Source organism: Patagioenas fasciata, chromosome 2, assembly GCF_037038585.1.
Source record: "Patagioenas fasciata isolate bPatFas1 chromosome 2, bPatFas1.hap1, whole genome shotgun sequence".
NCBI lineage: Eukaryota > Metazoa > Chordata > Aves > Columbiformes > Columbidae > Patagioenas > Patagioenas fasciata.
The window spans coordinates 63,302,719-63,327,027 of record NC_092521.1 but is presented as its reverse complement, the minus strand read 5'-3'; the positions used below and the strand labels follow the sequence as shown (position 1 = coordinate 63,327,027).

Genomic DNA, 24,309 nt, shown 5'->3' with positions numbered 1-24,309 from the left:
TGTGAGTGATAGTTTCAGATTTGTTTTGTTTTGTGTTTAAGTTGTTGCTCAGCATTTGTGTGCTGAGGCTGTAGAAGAGTTTAGTTAGGGTCTGGGTTTTGTTCCTTTGTTTTTTACTTCTCTTAGCTCTACCTTGCTGTTCCCAAGGCTGGCAGTGAGGGAGCTCAGGAGTGATTCTGGGGATGAATGTCCATCCAGGCCCTTCTCTTTCATGGAGGATGTGACACAACAATTTTTTGCACTTCGATAAATTTCTGTCTGTCTTTGGATTTCTGAGGAAACAATTTATATGCTGTAGGTGTGGGACTGACCCAAAGGTTCGAAGTCTTTGATTAAATGCCAAGAGGAGGGGATGTACCTGTACCTGTTCATGTAAGGAAAGTGGAATAGTTCTGAACAGAGTTGTCAGTGTTCATTTTGGGATATCCACAGTGACCTAACCTGCCAAAATCTGAAGCATGCGTTGTGCAGTAAGGAGAGCAATGGTAACAGTGTTGGTAAAATGTGCCTTGAAATTGTATTTATAAGCAGAGGATGGAATCTGTTTGTCTCTGTGGATGATACATTGCAGTGATGTTCCACAGAGATAGTTCAGCGCTTCATACCAAAATAAGCCGAACCAAATGGCAGCTGAAATATTTGAGTTTGAGTGTTTTGTTTTGTTTTTTCTTTTTTCTTTTTTTCTCTTGGCTGGGAACTTTGAAATCCAGAAAAAGTAATCTTGTGCTTTGTATTCATTCAATATACAGAACTATTGCTTTCTTTCCTTTGTGTTTAAAAAAGGTAAAAAAAAAATGAAAGGAGGAGAAAAATAGTTACCCTACCGTATAAGTCAACTCATGCTGTATGGTAATGTCACTCTTGTTGTATTGGTTATACTTGTTTGCTTTTCTATGCTAACAGTGATGGGCCAGTGCAAGATTGAGTATATTTCACAGCTGGATTTATCACACACACAGTGGAAGTAGCTTTTAATGATGAGAACTACAGAAAACTCTGTATGTTGAATTAATATGAATTAATAGAATAATGAAGCAACAGCAGTCATAGAATCATAGAATAGTTTGTGTTGGAAGGGACCTTCAAAAGTCATCGAGTCCAACCCCCGTGCAATGAGCAGGGACATCTTCAACTAGATCAGGTTGCTCAGAGCCCCATCCAGCCTGGCCCTGAATGTCTCCTGGGATGGGGCATCTACCACCTCCCTGGGAATCTTCTCCTGTCCAGCCTAGGTCTCCCCTCTTTTTGTTTAAAACCATTAACACTTGTCCTGTCGGAAAAGGCCCTGCTAAAAAGTCTGTCCCCATCATTCTTGCAGGCCCCATTTAAGTACTGAAAGGCCTCAATAAGGTCTGCCTGGAGCCTTCTCTTCTCCCAGGCTGAACAACCCCAACTCTTTCAGCCTGTCCTCACAGGAGGGGTGTTCCAGCCCTCCCTCTCCAACAGGTCCATGTCTGTCCTGAGGACTCCAGAGCAGGACATCTTGTCTTTAAAACCGCTGGTGTACTTAGAAACTTGTGAACAAGCAATCACTTGTCCTATTAGCAAGCGTAAGATAAGTTCATCATCATAAATTATGCTTGTGGATGAAGTGATCTTCAGTGGTACTGTGTACCTTAGCAAAAGAAAGCGAAACAGGTATTTCTGAGATGCTGACAATCCACAGATTGGCCTTCAGCACTGTCCTCTGCTGGTTTGGGGCTGGTGGCCCTGAGCCCAAGCTCTGCCCAGTTTAAGCAGCGTGGCAGGTCCTGAGTCTCAGCTGGTGCAGGGCGAGCTTCAGCGTGGCTGGTTTGGGATCTCTGAAGTGCAGAGTGTCTGTGCTCACGCCTGGGCATAGTCTGCATGCTTGACATTCAGTAGTGTTGCAGAGAATGGAAAAAACTGTGATTGAAAGTCTTAATTACCTGCTTAAGTTCTTAAACGTTTAAGAAAGCTTCCTAAAATAGAGCTGGTCCGTGTTGTTTTGTGCTTTGCAAGAGCTTCCAGTGAAATAGAGTGTGTGTGTATATATATACACATACGTAAATATAAAGTAACCCAACAACTGAAAATGAGGTTTTGGTGGTGTGTGTTTTTTGAGTTTTGTGTTGCTTCTCAGTGCTAAGCAGTGCTACCTCAGAAGGTAATGTTTAACAGAATGCTTTTATAGTTTATTGCATATGATTATCGCTGCTTGTGTTTCAAGGCACAACTCCGCTGCCTTTTCTCTCTCCCTCTGTCTCCCTTTCCTTCTCCCCGCCCCCCCCCCCTTTTGTAATGCAATCTTTTTACTCTTTTAAAATGAGTTTTCGAAAATAAATAAGGATGATTAGCCCAAAAGCTTGTTTCGGTGCTTTACAGTTCCTTTGTAACACTGTGAGGGAGAAAAAGTAAGCAAACAAATTGCTGGGGTTACTTCAGAAATAATTTTTTATTACAGTACGGCTTTTATAGTTAATCAAACAACAGCGCTGTAATTCTAAATGTGTTAACAAGTTAATGCTTGGCAACTCTTGTATTTATAAGGTAATGATTTTACTGTAGCAATTTGAGCAATAGGATATATTAGGTATAAGAGAAATTAATTTATTACGTTGAATTTCTTAATTCTCCACACAACTTATTTCATAGCAATGTACTGTAGAAGTAATCTTTACCTTCCTTTGACCTGCTGAACACATAGCTGTAGGTAGTAAATTTTCTTGGTATTAAACATAGAATGTTTTGCATTTGAGGTCTGCTATGGGCAAGTCATTACAGTGCTGTATGTATTTACTGAATAACTGAAGTTCGTTTCTCACTGGTGTAATTGTTATTTGTGATGAGAGGAATTTGGGCACTTAGGACAATGTTGCTTCATGTAACTTTTGCTGGGGTAAGGAAATCAACAATTCAAAATATTTGCTTTTAATTATGTTCATGTTTTTCTTGCATTCAGGTCTTGACTTTCACAGCGCAAAGGCATTCCAGTCTTAGTTAGGAGTATAGCTTCTTATTTGATACAAATTGATCTTACGGCACTGTGTGCATTTATAGCAGCCCATGATGTGGTTTGTGTGTAGCTCGCCTTGATGGGGCAGATGAAAGAGTCAGCAAGAAGGGGTGGGTGTATGTATGAGCCATGTACTGCACTCCAGTGTTTTTATACTGGCTGACAATCCAGTCCTTATCCTTCTGCAGATAATGTAAAAATAATAAAACTAAGTATTTCCATGTCATGACACTGTGAATAAAAATATATATATATTTTTTTCCCCTATTTTAAGATTCAAACTGAGCAGAACATAACAGAGCATATTAGCAGGAAAATACCCTGCCCATAGAGTTTGAAATTAGCCCCCGCACTGCAGATTTTAAATGGCCATGTTGCAACTCCATGTAAATTGGTTTGCAGTGGAAACCCTAACGAGATCATTAAATATAAAAGCACTGTTGGATGCTGGGAGAATACTGTGCTACTCATGTGTATGTGCATCTCCATAGACATGCATGAATAGACAGCATCAATGCCATCGATTTGAATAAGGAGGTGATATACAGTATTGAGGTGACTTTGCTTGTATTTGTAACTGACTCATTTTTGGTTTGATACTCTCAGAATTGTGGATGTTTCTTTAACTTTTCATTTTTAGTACTTGAGAATACTAAGACACTAATGTAACTCAGTATGGCCAAATTAGGAAAACATTATTGTTAAATTGAAGTAAAATGGAGGGCTTTTTTTGTTTGTTTGTTTGTTTTTTTAAAGATTTTTTTTTAACCCAAATGATGCTGATATTTGGAATTAGTGATACTGTTACAGCATGTCAAAATAAGAGCTTTTGACTTTCCAGCACATATCATTAATGACCCTAGGGTGGTGGTGGTGGGGAAATCGCATCTGCGCTAATACAGTTCTTGGCTTTTCTAGGGCTGATCAATAATCACATTGTGTATTCATTCCCCCAGCCTCCCACCCTGTGAGGTCAACTTTAACTACTAGTCTTTATATCTCAGAGAAAGGGTATAGACTGTTTTATGCATTAATAATATTGGTCTCAGTGTTGCCTTTGCATCTATTTTACTGTTATCCATCAAAGAATCAGTAACTTAAAGAAAAAAAAGTTGAGTATCTGTAATTTTTCAGGAGAGCTTTTGTCCTCTTCTATCTTAGGGTGCTGTGTTAAGATCTCTAGGTAGGAGCTGGACTGAGGATGCTGAGGTTTGCTATGGCTTTGCTATTTAAATGGGTCTTCTCTTGATTGTATTGCAGCATGTGACATTGACAATGGGAAAACAACAATTTCAGGGCCTTGTGTCTCAATAGTAACACAGCTGCTGCAATGAAGTCTTGTTATGGTTCACCAGTCACGTTTGGACAGTTATTTCTAATCAGAAGTTCTTCTTTACATTGCGTTAGAAAATAGTTTGAAGCAAACTAGTAGATACCTAGATTAAGTTAGTTCATTTGCTGTTCCTTGTCTTGAAAGATTCATATTGCTTTTTTTGTTTTGTCCTGCATCCAGGACAAAGTAGCCTTGAAAGAATCTTGCCTTTAAAATAAGCTTACTTTTTTATTATTTTGGGCTATAATGTAGTGGTCTCCAGCAACTGCTGTAAAATAAAGGGTTATTGTGGATAGTTCTGTCAGTGTTAGATATCACCACTAGTTTTCAGTCTTGTGATGGTGGCATTTTGTGATTTCTGCATTGTTGTGGGTTTTTTTGTATATTTTTTTTTTTCTCCATGAAAGTACTAGTGATACTGGTTCCCTTTTATTCATTTCTTCATATTAGAGGGGAAATGTATTTTGTTCATAATGGATTATTGATTGGTCTGCGAACAGCAGAAGCCCCAAGGCCTTGTCATCAATGGTACTTACTCTCCCTATAGTGAATGCATCGCTTCATGCAGCTATTCGCAAACCCAGTCTGTAGAATATAAGCCCGTAATTGTTACTCTTGTGCAGCGTGGTTTTTAGGGAGAGGAACTCTTCATTGTCATTATGGGATTTTCCCCCTCAGTTTGTTCAAAGAATGGTCTCTTTGTTTTGGGAGCAAGATAAAGCTTGTCCTGGATGTTAATGATATATTTCAATTCATTGCTTAGAATACTACAGTGTAACTAATAAAGTACATTTCTTTGTCTCCCAGAAGACAAACATGCACAGTATACTAAAACACAAAATATGTACTGAGTGGGTTACAGCACACTGTTTTTCAACATACCCTGTAACAGCGCAAAAGCAAACTCCGTCCTCTTGCTCCTGAACTGCTTCTTGAGGAGCCACAAAAAATCTGGGATATGGGGTTTTTTCTGACGTTGTTTTGAGGGGGATCACTGTGCTGTAAATGCCTGCCTACAGCTTTTTCAGCATTAGCATTTTTATCTTTATTTCAGTGTATTCTTTCCCCTGCGAAGGGTGTGGCATCGCTTGAGAAAGGCCTGACTGTGCTTTCTCAGCCCTGGCTGCCGCTGCAAAGCCTGCTGCAAAATGTCATTAGATCATGGAGGCAGAAAGATACAAAAACATATGATGTATTTGGAGGAGCTCAAAATAATATGTCAATGTTCAGACAGCAAACTTTTCAAATGGGAAGAGCTTCCTTAGCTGCAGGGGAAGCCTAGTTTAAAATCATTAAACAACAACAACAAAAAAGTTGCAAAGTACTGCTTAGGATTTTATAAAACCTAAGTAGAAATAGACTAGTAGATTTATTTGATATTATTTATTTATTTTTCTTCAGAGGCTTTTTATTTTTCCTTTCCAGTCCTGTGTCAGTTTTGGCAGGCTTAAACAAACTTCAGGAGGTCTGTTGTCAAGATCGCAGTTTTTAATAACTGAATGCTTTTGAAAATTTGACAGTCTTCTACAACTGGCTTGTGGTTTTGGGATAGCTTTTTACTGGAGTAGTTTGGATTACTCTCAGAAAACCAATTCAGAGCTATGCTGCCTTTACCTAATGGCATGTTTAGATTATAGGTTGCAGAATGCCGGGATTTCCTACGAATTCAGATATGGGCCTATTGTTTAAAGATACACATACTCTTCTACCCTCTGGTGTAGTCTGAAGGATGCTGTCAGCTCAAGGCAGTGAAGAATCTACAAGCGAGTGATGTGGTCCATAAGAGAAATTTCGATAGGGCTGGTGGCTAAATGAGGACAGCAGGGTTGAGCCTCTAATCAAGGAGGTGCACCCATGACCTCCAGTGGGACCTGGGTGGTCAGATGTCCCATGTCCCCTTGCACAGAGAGGAGGAGGAGGGTCTACAGGTAAAGTCAGGCTGAAGTGTGTGGAGGATGGTGTAGCTCTGTGACCAGGGGAGAAGACATGGTTTGGGAGACAGGTCTCTGGTTCGGTCAGTATGAAGGCTGGTAAGGCAGGTGTAAAATGTTTTCTGTCTTTTTGACCACGTTTTTCCTGTACTTTACTCTCTTCTGGCCTCCTCACTCTGAACAGCGAAATCTGTCTGGGTCTGGGGCAACATGAGCCTTTTCCAGTCAGGAGAAGTAAGCTCTCCAGGTTGCTGTTCTTTGAAAGATACAAATTTCTCAAATTCACCTTGAAGCTTACATGCTATGTCCTATCATTTCATCATCTAGAAGGAATTTCAGTAAGATATTGTTTCCACAAGATCACACCTCACAGTGTTGTGCGTTTGGTGGTTTTTTTTTAAGTTATTGTTGCTTTTGGCATAGGAACACAGTGGAGTGATTACAGTGTATATTCAAACCTCCTGTACATTAGAAGTGTGATATTTCTCCAGTGCATTCATCTTTCAGATGGGACTTGAAATACACTCAAACAAAGCAATTTGTTTTGAATTTTGCACTGTGGTATTTGAAAAGGTCTATGTAGCTTCCCAGATTGTATGTTCTTATTCATTACTTACTGAAGAGTTTTCCCACAGCAGTCTATGCAATACGATATTTAAAGTCAGGTGTAATTGAAGAGAAATTTTAAAAGTGTGTAGTCTTCTGTATGTTGGAACAGAAATAAGTTGTGTGTTTCCTTCTCAGTCTGCATTGCACAGGATATTTGTATGTAAGAAATGAACTTGCAGTTGCTTTTTCAATGTGATATCTCTTGCATTCTGTTTTTCAGTTTACTTGGTGTGTGCGTGCGGTTTTTTTAATTTATTATATTTTTTAAATTTTTTAATTGTTTTCCACGCAGCACAAAATGTCTTTAAGAAGGTCTGTGTTACCCTGTGGGGAGTCCTCCCAGCTTCCCTGATCCTCTTCCAGAACATGCAGGTGGCATGAAGAGTAGTAGATATTTCAGAGTGCTCCTGTTTTACTTAGAAGTGCTGCTTCCCTGTACTTCTGCACATGCTTCACTTCAAGGCTACGTGAGGGTCTTGCAGAAGTTGCGAGAGTGATGCAGCCGTGCACTGGCCGTACCTGCCGTGTTGCTGGCTGGGATGGGCTACCAGGGCCTCACTGGGGAGGCCAAGGCTCAGGGTCTCTGTGGTGAGAGCAGGTCATTTTGGCCAAAAGTGTTTTCTTCCAAGCCGAGAACTCTATGTTAGTTTGAAAAACCGGAGAAGTTTTGATGCCTAAATGTTTGAAATAGAGTAGAATCTGACAGATAATAGGTTCAAGCTTGTAGGAAAGCTTATTTTCTCTTATAGGGGACAATAAAGTAGGTTTATTTGTATTTGTTCCCATGTGGGTCAAGTCAAAGACTCTGTGGGGCACTGGGTGCAGGAGCAAGCCTTATAACAAAATACTTGACTGAGCAAAGGCATTTCTTGGTGTACGACCCCTCCTGGTTCTGGGTCTTTGTTTGTGTCTCTTCCACCTTGCTTTATATACCAAACCTGCATGTGAATAGTGATGATGTTAAGTGTCTCAGTGTATTTTGAAGGAGCTGAAAATGCCTCCAGGACCCTAGCCAGCAGCTTTGTATGTGAACTCCTGATCCCTAGTCCTGCAAAAGGAAGGTAGTTCATATGCCTCTTACAATAGAATATCAAACCCTCCTCAAGGAGTTGTGTGGCATTTGACATAGGCTGCAATGCCCTTTAAACACATGAAATATTTTTAAAGACTACATGTTAATTTACAGTTTACATTCAGTTGCATTTCCTTATGGTTTGCCCCTGTGCTGTGACAGTCTGGGAGAAACCTGCAGCCTGGATGTGACTCTGCTATGGATTCTGTATGACAAGCCAGAGCTAAGGAACTGCAGGCTGAACTGGGACCAAAGCTGTGAAAGGTTATTAGTTATCACCTGAAATTACTGAGAGTTGAAACATTTTTTAGTAGCCTTAGGGTAGCAGAGAGGTGACTGTGTTCCATGTGTGCTGAAAGAGAATTATTTCAAAATACTTTCAAATTTGTGATTATTTCAAAATACAAATATTTTTATCATTGCAGTCAGCCAGAAAGAACAAAAATAGCTATGGTAAAATTTTACTCACAGTGGAAGAGTAACCAGTGTGGTTTGATTTACTCTTTGACGTCTTCCATCGCTTGTGCCCTCTTTGATGTTGAAATGATTGTTTAATAATTAATACTAAGGTGGAAATTATTAAGCCAAAATGTTATTTTCTGTTGGAAAGGTTCTTTACAAGTGCGGTTTTCCTCATTTTGTACGTTTAGTCTTCTGAAGTATTTTTCAAAATTGTAATTTTCATTTTATATTTGCTGCCTCTTCCTTTCCAATGAAAGCTAGTCTTGCTGTTCTGCAAAGAGCCCCTCTAAAATAATTACTTCTAAGTGGCACTCAAATGATGTGAGGAGAGCATTGTGAGCTGTTGGTAGATATTTATGTCAGTCGATTTACCAAAGGCTAAAGCAGACTTCCACACACTGTGTAAAGTGAACTCGGACTGGGTGGACACCCTTCCTCCCCCTGGAATGTCTGTCTGTGGAAGGTCAGACTTGAAATTTTGGGGATCTTAAATGTGTGAATTCAAATAATTGAAATCTGGGAATACTTTATTTCAGCTTTTAAAGTTATAAATTGCAGTGCACTGACCAAGCTAAAGATGAAACAATTTTCTCAGAATATTTTGGTGGAGATGATAGCACTACCATTAAGTATTTTAGACTAATAAAATAATTTGGTAATTTTTTAACTCTGAGTTTTTCTTCCCCTTGGGCCTAATTTAATACAGGGTTAGGGAGATCTCCTGCGAGTGGCTAATATCCCTCTTATAAGTAATGCTTTCTTCATATCCTCATTTTCATAACTAAGTTTCATTAATGAAAATGCTATAAATAATTAAAGTAAAATATGTCAAGGCTAAGCCCAGGGAAGCTCTGCCCAAGTAAACAAAGGGAATCTGAAGCTTTGGATTTATATGTGCCTGAACTGCTGCGTACAGCATTCTTGTCTAAGTTTGGCTCTTAAAGCTCTTTTGAACTTTCAGACAGGAAACGCTGTAGAGAGTTGAGTTAAAATGGGACCTACAAAAAGGAGTCCCTAGTCTAAAAGTCAGCGTGCCAAGAAGCAGTTTTCTCACTGATGTATGCTATAGAAAAGGCAGAATGTAGAAAACGTTATCTAAAATACCTGAAAAAATCTGTCCATAAAGCTTACTATCTTTTTATCTGCAATGGTTCAGAACATTTCAGAAGCTGTTGCTTGTTCAAGTATATCATAGTGGTAAATGCAAGATATTACTCTGTAGTTTCCTTTTGTTGTCTAATGAATTTTAGGTTAAATCTGTGATTATAAGACACTGTGGGTTGGTAATGACAGGTCAAATAAATGATATTACTTTGAATTGTTTCATCCACCAATATGCAGTGTATATGGCTGATTTCAGAGATTAATTTAGATGCTCTTGTTTGTAAACTTTCTCCTCGTATGGAATTCTGAATTTGTGATCTGATGTGATATTTTTTTCCAGAATAAATTATTCACAATATAAAAAAGCTTAATTCAAGAAATGAAATTGCATTCGTAACATGTCCCTTAGATATTACTGTCATCTCTCTGAGGAAAAGGTATTTTGGGTAGATAGTGTTGGTAACTCTTAACATGCTGAACAGATACTAGATATGCAGAAAATCAAACCCAGAAATGAATGGTCTTTGTGGCAAGTGAGGGGCCAAGATTAGCTCAGAGTTAACAAACTTATTCTCTAGTGTGTAACTGAGATGAGCATTGCATTGGTTTTGCCTTGCTTTTTGTTAGGCTTATGCTGGTGATGTGGTTAGACTATTTATTTGCATATTGAAGAGACTCAGAGGAGAATACAATGAGAAACCTTAAAATTTGGAACTGTAGAGCTGTAGCTCTTTATTGAGTCATAGATTTCAAGTGATGGGTGTGTCAATATGCAGTCTTGTTATTGTTCTGCATATTTTTAGCTATGTTTTAAGAAGCTGCTGTTTTCTTAATGTAGTAATAGGTTGGTTCTCTCTATGAGAGAATACAGTATTCTTTGATCTTAGTCATGTGGTGTTTGTATTACTTAATGAGAAGAGGAAGGGGGGGAGATTTTTGTTTTACAGTTGTGATAATTGGAAAAGAATCCATCTGTGGAAATCTTAACTGTTGATTGTTTGCCATATAGAAGGTGGAGAATTGCAGGCATCTTGCATTGCTGAGGCAGATAGTGACCCTTACTTTTAATCATAACAAGATACAAAAGCTTTAAATCTTTTATTAATCCATTTTGTTAATCCAAGTTGTTTCTTGTTTTGTTTGTTTGTTTGTTTATGGTTAAGATTCTGCTTCATTAAGGTGGGCAGTGCTGTGGTTTCCTGTATGTCTTGTTGACATAAGTCACTCACTTTTTAGGTTATTTGATACCTACACACATTATCTGTTTACATTGTTAGATTGAGACTAAATGTTACACTTTAAGGGTTTTTTTTTTCCTTTGTTGTCTATCAGGAAATAACTTTTGGTTTTCCTGACTGCTTTGTCAGGCTCTGGATTCTTGTTTTCTCTCTAATCAAAGTACTGAGCGTCCTCAGCGTCTGCGCCTGCTCTGTGCATGCCACATCAAGCACAGCAGAGCTGTCTGAGATGCAAAGTAATGCAGTTGCCAGCAGGAATATGATACTTGCTAAAGTCTCTAGGAAAACCTTTTATCTTTGGCAAGTAAGTATTTTACATGGAATTACACATTATGGTAAAGCCACAGATTTAAAGTGTAATAACCCCCTCAAGAAATGTTTTCCTCATTGAAGGTGTATTTTTAGCTACTTCTGCCTGGTTTTAAAACAAAAATTATTTTTGACGTTTGCATTTATTTAGAAACACTGTGGTGTCAGTGTATGGAAATGAATGGTTGCTCTTTTTTGGATTTTACTTGTTTATTAATGATGTTTTGAATGCTTGCCATTGATGTCTAGAATATCAGCAAAAGGACAAGCTGCTGCTTTTTGGTGCAATAAATTGTAGCATAGCATGCTTTTGAATGTGGAGTGAGTGACGGAAGCTGTTGAAGTAAAAATATAAATACTTTTAAATATATTTAAGAATCTGCTTACACAATTCCTGTACATTTGTGTGACTTCTGTTCTTGTTTCAGGTGATCCATGCCATCTGCTTACAGAACACACAGAAATAAATCAGTGTGCTGGACACACTCTTGCAGCTGAAAGGAGAAACCTTACCCCGAGAATGAAGCAGTAAAACCTCTCTCTGCAGAACCGTATGATTGAGAACACGGTCCAGCCCTCCTCTGCTGCCGGACATGCTTTTTTCCTTTTGCCTTGCTCACCCGATGTTGGAGTAATACAGATGGATCGTAATAGAGAGGCAGAGATGGAGTTACGGAGATCCTCTAGCCCAGGCAAGCTGAGCAAGAATGACATGGATGCTGACAAGACCATGTGCCACAGCTGCTGCATCTGCGGTAAAAGTTTCCCTTTTCAGAGCTCCTTGTCGCAGCACATGAGGAAGCACACAGGGGAGAAGCCCTACAAATGCCCTTACTGTGATCACAGAGCTTCCCAAAAGGGCAACCTGAAGATCCACATCCGTAGTCACAGAACGGGCACTTTAAGCCAGGGGCACGAGGCAGAGATGGGAGAGGCGCAGCTGGGTGAGATGGGCGTTTCAGAGGGCCTGGGTGGGTGCACCAGCCCCACTAAAAGTACGTCTGCCTGCAACAAGATCTTGAATGGTGCCACTCGGGTAGACAGCAGCAAAATCTTGTTGAGAAGCAGCAAGAAGGAGGTCATGGAGGTGGTGCCCGCTGAGGAGGATGGCAAGCTGACTTCTTACCAGTGCACCTTCTGCAAAAACAAATTTGAAAGGAAGAAGGACCTGGAACAGCACCTCCACCAGGTCCATAAACCATTCAAGTGCAGGTTGTGTAGCTACATGACCCTGAGGGAGGAGGCGCTGTTAAACCACATAGAGAAGGACCATATAACAGCTCAGGTCCCAAATGGGGAGGCCTACACTGAGAACTGCAAGAGCGAGCTGAGTGCGGGTGAGTTTCCGTGTGAAGTCTGTGGTCAGGCCTTTAGTCAAACCTGGTTCCTGAAAGCTCACATGAAAAAGCACAGGGGGTCATTTGATCACGGGTGCCACATTTGTGGCAGGAGATTCAAAGAGCCCTGGTTTCTCAAAAACCACATGAAGTCACATGGCCCCAAGACCGGGAGCAAAAACAAACCAAAAAATGATTTGGATCTCATAGCCACTATCAATGACGTGATACAGGAGGAGACTATTGTGACAGGCCTGTCTCTATATGAAGTGTGCACCAAGTGTGGAAATCTGTTTACAAATATGGAAAGCCTGAAAGTGCATAACGCTGTTCACTACCGAGCGCAGCAGGGCAGCACCGGGGATAAAGCTGACGATTTAATTGATGGGAGCCTAAGCTCCTCTGTAACGAAGCAGTTTTTCTTGCAGTGTCTCAATCTAAAGCCATCTATAGGGCTGGACAGAGTTACAAGAGGACAAACTGGGAAAAGAGTAGCCGAGCTGGATCCGATCAGTAGCTACCAAGCTTGGCAGCTGGCCACCAAAGGAAAAGTAGTAGAGCCCTCCGAATATGTGAAGTATGTGGGATGGGACGAGGCACTGGCAGATGCAGATGTGACTTATGACAAGGATAAGAGAGAGTATATCCTCGTCAACCAGGAGAAGCGCAAGCGAGACCAGGACTCGCCCAGCTCTTCCAGCAACCCCAAGAAGAAGAGCTGCCCCAGCGGGCGCCCAGAGAAAACTGGCGCCCCTCCATCGGGGGAGAGCTGCTCGCTGGCCCCCGGGGACCTGGACTACCGCCCTGCCTCACGCCAGAGCCGGCGGGCTGTCCAGAACAAGTCCACCGAGTGCTTCGAGTGCGGGAAGATCTTCCGCACCTACCACCAAATGGTGCTGCACTCCCGGGTGCACCGCAAGGGCCGGAGGAGTGGCGGTGAGGGAGGGACGGCCGCCCAGCCTGACCGCTATGGCTCCAGCAGCGAGGAAGGGGACTCGGGGTCTGTCAGCGGGCCCAGCACCCCCGGCTCTGCATCTGCCCCGGAGGACTCGGCCACCTCTGGCCTGGGGGAGGAGGGGGCTGAGGAGAGCTCAGAGGAGGGAGCAGCTGACCCTTCACTAGGTAGGATGGCTCCCAGCCTTGTCGCATTTGCTGTCGCTGGTCCTTGGGTCTCCCAGCATGGGACACAGCGATGAGCAGAGGGAGAGAGAGATGCGTGGCAGCACGCAAGAGGTTTAAAAGCAGCGTGGGTGGGGTCCCGAGCCCCCTGAGTGCTGCTGCTTGTTTCTGGCACGGGTAATAAAAGCGAGATCAGAGGACATCTTCATAAGGTGCAGGTGAACTTGCATTTTGGTGAAGGACACCTGAAAAGTATTTTAGTTGCCTATAGCAACACTGTAGGGTAGTGTCTTCTCTGGACATCCCAGGGGCTGTTTTTCCCTGATTTCTAGGCAGCCTGTGCGCTCTTCTGCCTGTAGAGTGCAGGTGTAACAGGGGCGCCAGCCTGCGTGGTGTAGCCCCAAAGCGTGTAAACTTGTTAATCACCAGCGTGAGAGCCATCTCTCTCCTCTTCTCTACTTGGCTTCCCAAATTGTGTTTATAACTCCAAAGGCTATAATTAATCTCTCTGGATTAAAGCAGTCCTTTGAGCCCAACACTACTAAATGGAACAAATTATTCTCTGAATAGCAGCGAAGTAAATATTTAAAAGAACAGCATTAAGCACTTCTGTAGGATTTTTTTATTTTATATTTCACTTTTGTTGTTCACCATTGTTTATTATACCCTTTTAGAAATCTGAGATGAACCATTCTTTCCTTACTAGCCTTGTGCTGTTTGTTTAATTTCTGTTTGAACAGTAATGTTTTCCTCTCAGTTTAATTCATTTTGTTCTGAGGGACGTAGTTATCTATAGAGTTAAACTCATTTTCAAGACCATAGCAGATGAAGTAATCCGCACCATTGTGGGAGAGGGTGGGATTATTAAATTAGCTGCGTTCTTTCAGGATTCTTATATAATGTTGTGCTTTCTCCACTGGCTACAGACCCTGCAGCAGCAATTTTCCAGAATTCTTTATTAATAGTTATATGTTTTTCATAAAGTTTTGAAGCAATGTTGGATATATATATGTTGATTTTATTTTTTGTCATTAAACTTCTTTCATGAAAGTCCCATGGTTTTAGGACAACTCAAGTTGGGACCAGTGTTGCTTGGCAATAGAACTTTCAAAATGTAAGGCGTAGAGGGAAGAGAGCTCCAGAGGACTGAAATTGTAAAATATTAAACCCATCTGTTTGTCCTTAAAACTTACTAGAATGGTCCTAAATTTGATTTTGCTACAACTTGGATCAAGTCCCCAGTGGACAAATTGGGTGCACGCTAGAACAGAAATGTAAATTCAACCAAGAACTCCTTTTTTTTTTTTTTTTTTTTTTTTAATGCTTTCTTGCCCTTTCCATAAACCACAACTCCAAAAAGTCCTAGCAACAAGCTGGATTAAATATTTTCACTATGATTACTTGCCCATTTAAAAGACTAAAAATTTGGCTTTCCCATCTGCTGTCAGATATTGGGCACTTAAAGTTCCTTATGGGACCATACATACCTTGTGTGAAAATCTATCAGCTGCTGCCTAAAACACCTCAGTACAGTTGACACAAGATGCTGTGATAAAACTGCATCTTTATCTGAAGTTAAATGAGGCTGCCATGTTTTACCAGTGTAATGTACAGTGCCCTTATGGAAACTGCTGTGATGGAAAACCATCTCTCTGGAGACAGGCTGAAAACACGAAAACACTTTTTCACATGATGTTCAAATAGGAAAGCCCTTCTCATGCTCTCTCTGTATTCAGCACTTTATTTCTAACAAGAGGAGCTGTGTCATCTCTTTGCGTGTCCCGCTTCTTGCTTCAACTCAAGCTCTGAGCCCTTGTTGCAGGAGTGAAAGGTGAGAGTTAAAGTCATACAGCAAGTTCTCTTGAAGGAATTAAGGTGACTGGCTTAACACATGTCACTAGCCAACACCTGGAAGCTTGTTTCTTCAGGTGACAAATTGATCCTTCTTTAACTGTAAAGCAGCAGCAAACTGATGGGTCTAAGTAAAGGCACATCTTGGAAAAGGGATGGGTGCACACTGATGGATTAGCAGGGTGGCTGCTTCATTTTGTATTTGCTAACATCACAACTGAAGAGCTAGTCAAGTATTTAATTGGCTAATAAGAAATGTTTTAATCATATGACCAAGATAAATGTTTGTTACCTTTGCTTCTTAATAGAGTTTATTTAAATAAAATCACTGTGTCAGTGAACTTTTTTTACAAGTGACAAAGATTTTTGGATTAAAAAGAAATTGTGTTTTTTTTTGTTTTGTTTTTAAGGAATTTTCATAGATCCATGTTCAAGACTTAAGTTTCTCAATTTTCGTTTTTGGTATGCAGGTTTACTGACACCGCCCTTATATTGTTTTCTAAGGGACTGAGGTCTTTTGCTCCCACAGCCTGTAGGACTAATTTTACTTTTCTGCAGATTGATGCTTTAACTCGAGGGGCTTGCTTTCCATCCTCTACGAACAAAAATGTAAGATGTACAGAATATAGGCCAAATTCCACCCTCATGTGTGCTCCCCCTAAAATCAGGTGTTCTGGTATGGCCTTGAAGCACATTTTGTCCTAGAAGTGCTGTAGTTGCTGCACCTCTGCCGCAGCTTTTTGTAGTTATTCTTGTTGGTGAAGCTTTTCAGTCGAGAGCCGTGCTCCAGCCCCACAGACAGCATCCCTCCCCAGTGGAGACAGGCAAGCAAGCACTCTCGGTTCCTGTTCCTTACAGGCCTTGTACGGCATTATTTTTGTACAGGCTGCGGTCAGGAAGACCTTGTGCTACTCATAAGGTTATATAATATCTGTATATTTATTGGTATATATTTACTGGTTTTCCCCACTTTGACATGTATCCTGGGTCAGAAAAGGGCCTTGACACTGTCAAGTGTTGAATGTTTTGGCCTTGTCTCAACTGGAAGTACTTCTTTCTGTGTTTAATTCTTAATAATCTGAGCAGTCCTGTTGACACACCGTGTCTTGCAGCAGGGAGGCTGGCAATGAACCTCCATGGTCACTTAGAGTCAGCAAATGTTGGGGCTCAGGGTGACTGCGGCTGACAAGTATTGGTAGGGTTTACTGGGAGAAAAGCAAGAATTGCACCTTGCATGTAAAATGGGATTGATAGCCTTCAGGGTAGGCACTACTTTGCTCTTAACGCATGGGTAATTTGTCTCTGCTGTCTACATAGAGTACCCTAATGATTTCTGAGGCATGGGGATAGTGTTTGCAAACCCAGCTTATCAGCTGCCGGGGGTAAGCTAACTGGTTACAAAGTGCTTTCCATCTTGTTGGAAGGAGGATGAAAATCAGTTTTCTAGAGTTACACATGGTGTACAGTGTCATACCTTTCATACAAAGATATATGCATGAAGTATATGTGCTTTGTGTGACAACCGTATGGGAAGAGGTGGCCCAGAGCACATTCACTCTGTTAAGAGCAGACTTTGAGTATTTTCGAGGTCTTCCTGCCCCAGATGAGTTTTTGTTTTTATATGGCATTCAAGCCACTAGCAAACTACCTGAATTTCCAGAGTTGCATCCAAAGCTGTGAGTTCTTGGTCAGTTCTTCCCGAACTTGAGGCTTTTTTTTGTGATTTTCATTTTTAACTAAAAAACCCTCCAGAGCTTTGACTGAGAGGGTAGAGAGGGATTATGCATGTGTTGATAAAAGTGGAGGGGAAAATACTCTTATTTTTCGTATCTTTCAGCTTCTCAACTAAAATGTAGTTTTAGATATGCCAAAGAAATAACTGAAGCTTGTATGCTGAATTTGGTGGCTAGTATTTTTAAGGCTCAACACAGGCCTCCTCATTGTTATGGTGTACTTAGCAGTGAGGGTATTAGTTTGTTACGTTAGGCACTATGAACTCTTTCAGACCTGGAATGAAGAAGGAAGTATAATTTTTGAGGCTGTGACTGCTGCTGGCAGGCAGGAAGATGAAGAAAAGAAGTGAAAACTTGGTGCTTGGCCAACACATGGTAGGAGCACAGGCCTGTGGTACCCCAGTCAGTAAGGTACTTCTTTTTGCATGTAAGCACCAGACTGCACAGGAAGTAAATGTTAAGAGTAATCAAAAAAAGATAAAAAGAAAAGGAGTGTTATATAGGAATACAGGAGGGGAGTGCTGCTTGTAGCCTGGCCTTGTCAGGGAAGGCTGGCAGTGACAGGGCAGTGTGTTGCACTTCAGAGGGAATGCTGCTTCTGGTGAAAACCATCTCCTCCATTTTGTTTCCCTTCTGTCCTGCCACTTCTCTCCCTTTTATTTTTCTTTAATTTTTTTTTTCCTTCTGTCAGACTCCTCCAGATTTTTGAAATGCTTTAAGGAGAGACGGATTCACTCTTAGTGAACACATGCTGTTTTTATTACGCTGACTGGTGCAGGAAGGGGCTGATGGTGAGTGAAAGCTGTTGCACTAGGCCCTGTACAACCACAGCTTTAGGCCCAAGGAGCCCATAGGCTTGAATAGATGAGGTGGACACAAGTTCCTGGACAGCACAGAGTATCAAAAAAAACCCAGTGAATACAAAACAATGGTGTGTGGTTCCATTTGGCTTGGGAATTACGGTGGTATGGTGGGACTTGCTCAGGAGAAGATGAATTCCACAAAGGGCAAGACCAGAGATGGGAGTAGGGTGCAGGGAGGAGAGAAGAGGCCACGGAGGAAGGCAGAGAGGAAATGGAGGATCACTGCTGGGCGAAGAGACCTCGATAAATGGAGCTGTGCCATGTGATGAGGTTTCAAAGAGGAGGGGAGGCTGACAAGAGGTGTGGGATGGTGTTTGGGGTTCAAACCCTCCAAGGCAGAGCCAGCATGCTAGGTGTCTTGCCCTGAAGCCGTGAGGGCTCTTGACACCCTGTACTGGAAGGTGGGTAACCCACGGAAGGATTTCCATGTGAAAACCAGAAGGTCTGGAGCAGTCACAAGTGGGAGACAGCATCAGGAGCTCACCTTGTCCACACCTGCTGTTGGACCCACTAGCTGCTTGTTATCGATCTACTAAAATCCTGAAATCCCAACTCCTTGGTTTTAACTTAAGCAAATTTGAAAAAAAAAAAAAAAAAGAGAAGCAGGGCCTAGTTTTGGAGTACTTTCTTTGTTACATTTTTAAAACTTTTAGAGATTCATGGCCAGCCAGACACTGATACAGCATCTTTATTAGTAAATTGAAGGAGAAGAGACAGCTGCCTGTGAATTGCTTACAGGTTATAAAAAACTGGGGGATGTAACACATACCACTTTCCCCAGACATAAGAAAGTCCTATATGTAAGTTGGAATGCTTAAATAGAAACGTAATGACATTAAGTTTGCAAAAGCAGAATGGAAGGAGAGATAGAGCATAAATTTGGACTTTGTGTTGCTTAGATGTAAATTATAACAAATCCAAGAGCTGGAACAGAAAGTGCCTAATTTCATGAGGCTTTTGATTTAAAAGAAATCAAATGTAAAAATTGTCCAGAGTTGCTTTAATTTTCCAGTAAAATGGTGAGACTGTAATTTGGGGGTGTAGAGGAACAGTAAGAATAAAACAGCTAAGCAAGTGAAAATAGAAGAATTTAAGTGTATACTAACTCCAAAGAAGAGAGAAAGATACTCCTAGTAAGTGTTTTCTGTTTCTTGAGTGCATGACACATAGCTGCCAGTATCCAGTACCAGGACTTCATTGTTCTGCTTATATGAAAAAATGTTCTGCTGTGTGCAAGAGAAGTCCTCTCCACTATTTAAAAATTAAACATTTTTATTATATATCGTAATCAAATAATTACACTTTAGGTACTTCTCATGCCAGGCTCTCCCTTACTGTAAATCCTACAGTACAATGCTGCTGAAGATAGTGCTGTTGGGATGTTTTACACCAAGTGAAAATCTTGGTCTATATGCACAATTTTAAGTATGTTGAAGTTACTTAACATATTTATTTTGCAGAATAAGCACACAGCAAATTGGAGAATGTCTCAGTGCTGGACAGTTGGTAACTGCTGCCCCAAAATTCCAACAAATGAGGTAGTTTCAAGGAAGAACAGTGTCTCGGTGACTTCTATTAGATCCCTACCACAAAGATAAAAATGTTACACTGTGATTATGCACTTTACCGGTTAATTTTCGCATTGCCATGAAGTGGTTGTTGGACTATAAAACCCGTTCAACTTTTCAACCACAACTAATTGTTTTGGTTGTTAACACTGTGGGGACTAATGCCAGGACTTTCAAATACAGCAAGTCGATGATTCAAGTCACAGGGGAAGTCAGGCAGAGGCAAGGACCCTGTACTTGCAGAAGTAAGATGCATTAGGTGTTGTTTGGGACTTTGCAAAGTTCAAGCTGTTCCTTAAAGCAAATTCAGTGGATCAGGACTAGATCAGTTACCTAATTTGAACGTGCCTAATAATACCAGACATTTCTCTTTTACATCTACCTTGTTGTAATGCACAACAGTTCAATCTTGGTGTGCGTAGCAAAGCCACATGTGGTGTGGTATTCTCTTATGATCTGAAGTTTTTCTGCAGAACACTGCAGGTTGGAGAATGGTTTTTGACCAGTGCAGGCCTGTGTGCATCTCACAGCAGCACTCTGTTACCTCTTCCCTCCATTTGGACTCTTCTACACTCCTCAGGACTACAGAGGATATTGCCTGTGTGTGAGCAGATTTCTGTGGTGCTGCCATCAGCAATAGCTTTTTGTTTTAATTTTTCTTTAACTGTGGGTTGATGTGAACGGGAAGAAGAACTGAGGGAACAGAACAAAACAGAAATTATGCTGATCAGCCCAGAGAAATGGATAACAAGAAAAATTCTAACAGCCAAAGTCACTGAAGTGTGCATTGAGGGGAAATGAAGAGACAAGAGCCATAGGACATGTAGAGGTGTGGTTAAAACCTCTCTTGGCATGTGTACCTCACACACATGGAGTTGCTTGGCCCTTCTTGATTTTAGGGTGATGGTGGGAGCTGTGCTTCAGGAAACTTGTGCAAAAAGTGTTTGATTGGAGCAGGGCAGCAATGCTTTGGGATAATGCAATCTGTACTCTTTAATGCTGTACATTACCCTGACAACATACCAACTAAGAACGTTTAACGGTTGCCCTGTAGGCATCTTGAGTAATTTCCACTGTGTTCCTGATTACTGTGCTCTGCGTTAGTAGGTCCTGTTTATTCAGTCTCATTTAATGTGGGTGGCCAGCAAGAGTGTTAAACAGTAGTTCAAGTTCCTCTTGCAGTGGGGCACGGTGATGGGGAACAGATAACACACAGCGCAAGTCAGAACTAAGGCTTGCTGGATGAGCTTGAGATATTCAATACTTCAGTAGCTTAATGACTTATACTAGAAATTGCCTTTGTTATTGTTGTTTGTTATTCTCAGAGAGGATTTCTTTTGCAGCATTTTGCAGTTGTTAATCCAACTGTTGCATTGCTTTTATACATTGCAAATGTTTCACTGGGGGTCTTGTTTAAGTACTGAAGAATTTTGTGCAGGGTATTTTGACACAGCATGTCAAAACACTTCTACTGTATTGGATTTAATTATTAGTGTTCCTTTTCTGCAGGTTACCATATACAATAACAAGTGACACAATTAGACAGGAGTGTTGTTTAGACAGTTTATTATAGCTGTATGAGTGACCAAGGCATAGGTCAGCTTGGAAGAAAATTTCTACCAAGATGCTAAGTGAGAGATAGGTTTACCCAGCCTTTATTTTATCTATTAGCAAGCAAGGAACTGAGTGTGGTGCCTTAAAGGTAGATCATAGTAGGATAAACTTTGCCCTGCAGTTCATGTAAGATGTCCAAAGTAAGACTGGTTCTTCATACTTCTTCTGAAGCCTTTGGTAGTGTTGGCACAAGAGCTGCTTCTAATGATTGCTTGTATCTATGTTTAGTCTTCCCTGAATTGCAAATCTCCATTCCATACTTACCAAATACTAGCATTTAAAAAAATATCTCCAAGGGTGTGTGTATCTCTTAGCCATCTTGGTTTCAGTTTGTGCATTCAAAAATACCTCTTTATGCTGAAGTCAGTTGCACAAGGGTTCCAGTTTTCATACTTGCCTTTTAGCTCTTCTTCAGCAAGTGTTATAAACATTAGCAAATACGACCAGGTACTTGGGAATCCAGCTGCACAGTAACTTGGCTTTCTCAAAACCCCCAATTCTTGACACCTACCTTGACCTTGCTGCGTTGTAAAAGCCAGTTCAGCTATTCTGTTATTTCTTACTGCTGAACATTTCTATTACATTAAGTTACAGCATATGAAGTACTGCTGTGTGATATTTATAGTCATAAGATCACATTGTGTATTGCTTTTGTTTTCTAGAGTTTTTGATTAGTGAGTGAGGACTCCATCTCCTCCAGCTAGTAAAACAAGATTCAGGCAATGAAAATTACAATGGTAGTGTTTTTAGTCTGATTTCCAAATATTTCAGTAGCGCTGTGACTGTGTTTAGTGGGATTCTGCTGATCTGTAAATGACTGCTAACAAGGGACTTATGTAGAAGTCTTTGATGTTAAATCTTTTTACTGCTCTTAACATCATGGTTCACAGTTCACCCTTCATCTATCTTAAACCAACAGTCAGATTTTCTTTGTTGACATATTAGGTTTGGCAGTAGATGCTCTTGGTGGATAAGGTGGGCTAAATTCTGTGTGAGCTAAAACCTGGTGAAGTCTGCAGGGCTGCACAGAGAATAATATTAATTCATTATTTGACCTGGTGTTGGTAGATAATTTGTTTCCTGCAGATGCATTTTACATATACAAGTTTTAATGTGTCACTTGACTTCGTTTTATTACTTTTTTAACCCAGTGGTCTCATTCTACCACTGGATTGCTTTGACTTGAATGGGCCTGATTGTGCTACCAGCCATACCAGTAAAGTCAAGAGCAACTTAGCTGCAGTCAAGAGAACCCTTTATATTGGGAGCATCGATAACTTTTTTTTTTTTTTTTTTTTAATTCTCAGGTTTCTCCTGATTGCCTACAAGCAATCATGGATCCAGCAAGACTGGATATTAAGGGAGCTGAAAAGCATATAGTGAATTTTATGGAAAATGTGGAGGAAAATGTAGAGTTTTTTGGTATAATTTTCAATGCCTCAGTCTTTGATTGAGACTTTTGGATCCTGTATGTGACTGCCTGGAATGGATTTGTAAATGTGTAGGGAACTTATTTTCATGGTGAATTTGTTTTTCGTGTTTATAGACAGCATGGGTTTGAACTGGCAAGTTGCTGAATGCTTTGGCCCTGATCCAGCAAAACTCATAACTGCTGGCTTGATATTAAGCATATGAGCAGTCAGGTTGAAATCATTCTTAACTACTTTGTTGAACCATTTGGCACCTGGTGGCTTGAGGTTAAAGAAGAACTGAGTAATCTTCCTTTTCTGTAATCGATGCTGATGCAAATTGCATATCCTGAAACGTACTGTAGTGTACAAACTTTATGGGGATAAGACTAGGGGAGGAGCAAATCTCAGAATTGTCTTTTGTGGATATTCTGTTAATGTATTCGGTTACAGTTTAGTGATGCGAAGGGCAAAAAGCCAACACTTCATCCTTTTAAAGTACAGAATCTCTATTGAGAAAATGTCCGTGTGAAAGACAAAAGCACTCTCTCAATCCATGCTTATTGCAGCTTGGATATAGGTTCTTACTTAACGTGGATTTAGAGAATGAGGTGCTACTCCTTGTACAGGACCTATGGGGGAAGATTTGCTCTCCTGTTTTTTAGAACTTTGTTTTCCAGGTTGGTAATCTCAAACTTCAGATATTACTTAATTATCTCAGTTACTTTAAATACCAGAAAAATAAATATCCATTAAAAAGATTTTTTGTCAAATCACAGCTGTAATTTTAGTCTTGTTTGGGAGCCATAAGTTAGGGGTAGCTACTCCAAGTCAGCTCTCTCTCTCTTTTCTTTTCTCTTTTTTTCCTGGAAGGATACAAAATCAGTGATTTATTTTATTTATTTTTTAAGACTGAATTTGGTTTTAGTTTGTAATACAAGACACTCCCAAACCTTGTGTTTCTTTGAGATAACAAATTCATCAGGCAGTTGAAGGCATCAGCTACACCTAACGGCACTTCAGAGGTGTGTGTTATCTCAGGATAGCATATGTCTTGTGATGTCTTACTGCTTAAATAGTATTTGAGGCAAGCTGCTGTCAGCAAAAACTAATTTTTTTTTTTGGAAAAAAAGCAAAACCAGAGGGGGAATATATGGGTTCTTTTGGAAATGTGAACCTCAAGTCTAAATGTCTTTTTTTCCCCCCCTCACTTTGTGAAACATTTTCAGTGTGTTTTAACAATAGAGGTTATATGCCAGTGTTACGATAGTGAAAGACTGAATGCAATGAGTTGGGATGACAACAGGATATAAAATACTTCATTTCTTCTCATCCCTGCTGTACCCCAAAAGTGATGGAGCAGATGCTGCATATGGGCTTTGCCTTTTGCATGTTTTGCTCAGAGTGTAGCACCAGTGAACCAAAGGTGTGTTCAGTTTTCTGTGATTTAGCCTTTATTCAGTAGGCAGTAAAACCTTTTTTACTAGATAATGAAACAAATAGATCCTTCTCTTCCCTTAAAAGAGAATTCAGGAAGTACAGATCACACTGCACATGGAACACATTAATCCTAAACCCCTTTTAATACTTTGCAGAAGTTTCTTGTCCTTACACATGCCTGTATCCACACGCACAGCAATTTCCCGGAAACGTCTTAACCTTAAGTACTGTTGAAGCCTGGAGAAGCCTTAAAAAAAAAAAAGTCAAACACAGAATGGCAAGTAAAATTGAAACAGGAAAAAATCAATCTTTATTTGGATTGTTCTGGGACAACAAAATGGGT

The 24,309-nt window shown here is 40.5% G+C and overlaps 1 protein-coding gene across 4 annotated transcripts in view; it reads left to right on the top strand.

Moving 5' to 3' along the window:
- ZNF516 (zinc finger protein 516) overlaps positions 1–24,309 on the top strand; it is a 102,851-nt gene that overhangs the window by 33,571 nt on the left and 44,971 nt on the right. For 3 of the 4 annotated variants that reach the window (XM_065832154.2, XM_071804307.1, XM_065832160.2), the window contains exon 2: positions 11,461–13,491. In XM_065832154.2, the coding sequence (XP_065688226.1) occupies positions 11,586–13,491 (1,906 nt within the window). In that variant the 5' untranslated portion in view covers positions 11,461–11,585. Of the gene's footprint in view, positions 1–10,943; positions 11,028–11,460; positions 13,492–24,309 lie in introns of those variants that run through there. The other variant, XM_071804306.1, reaches the window with a different exon arrangement.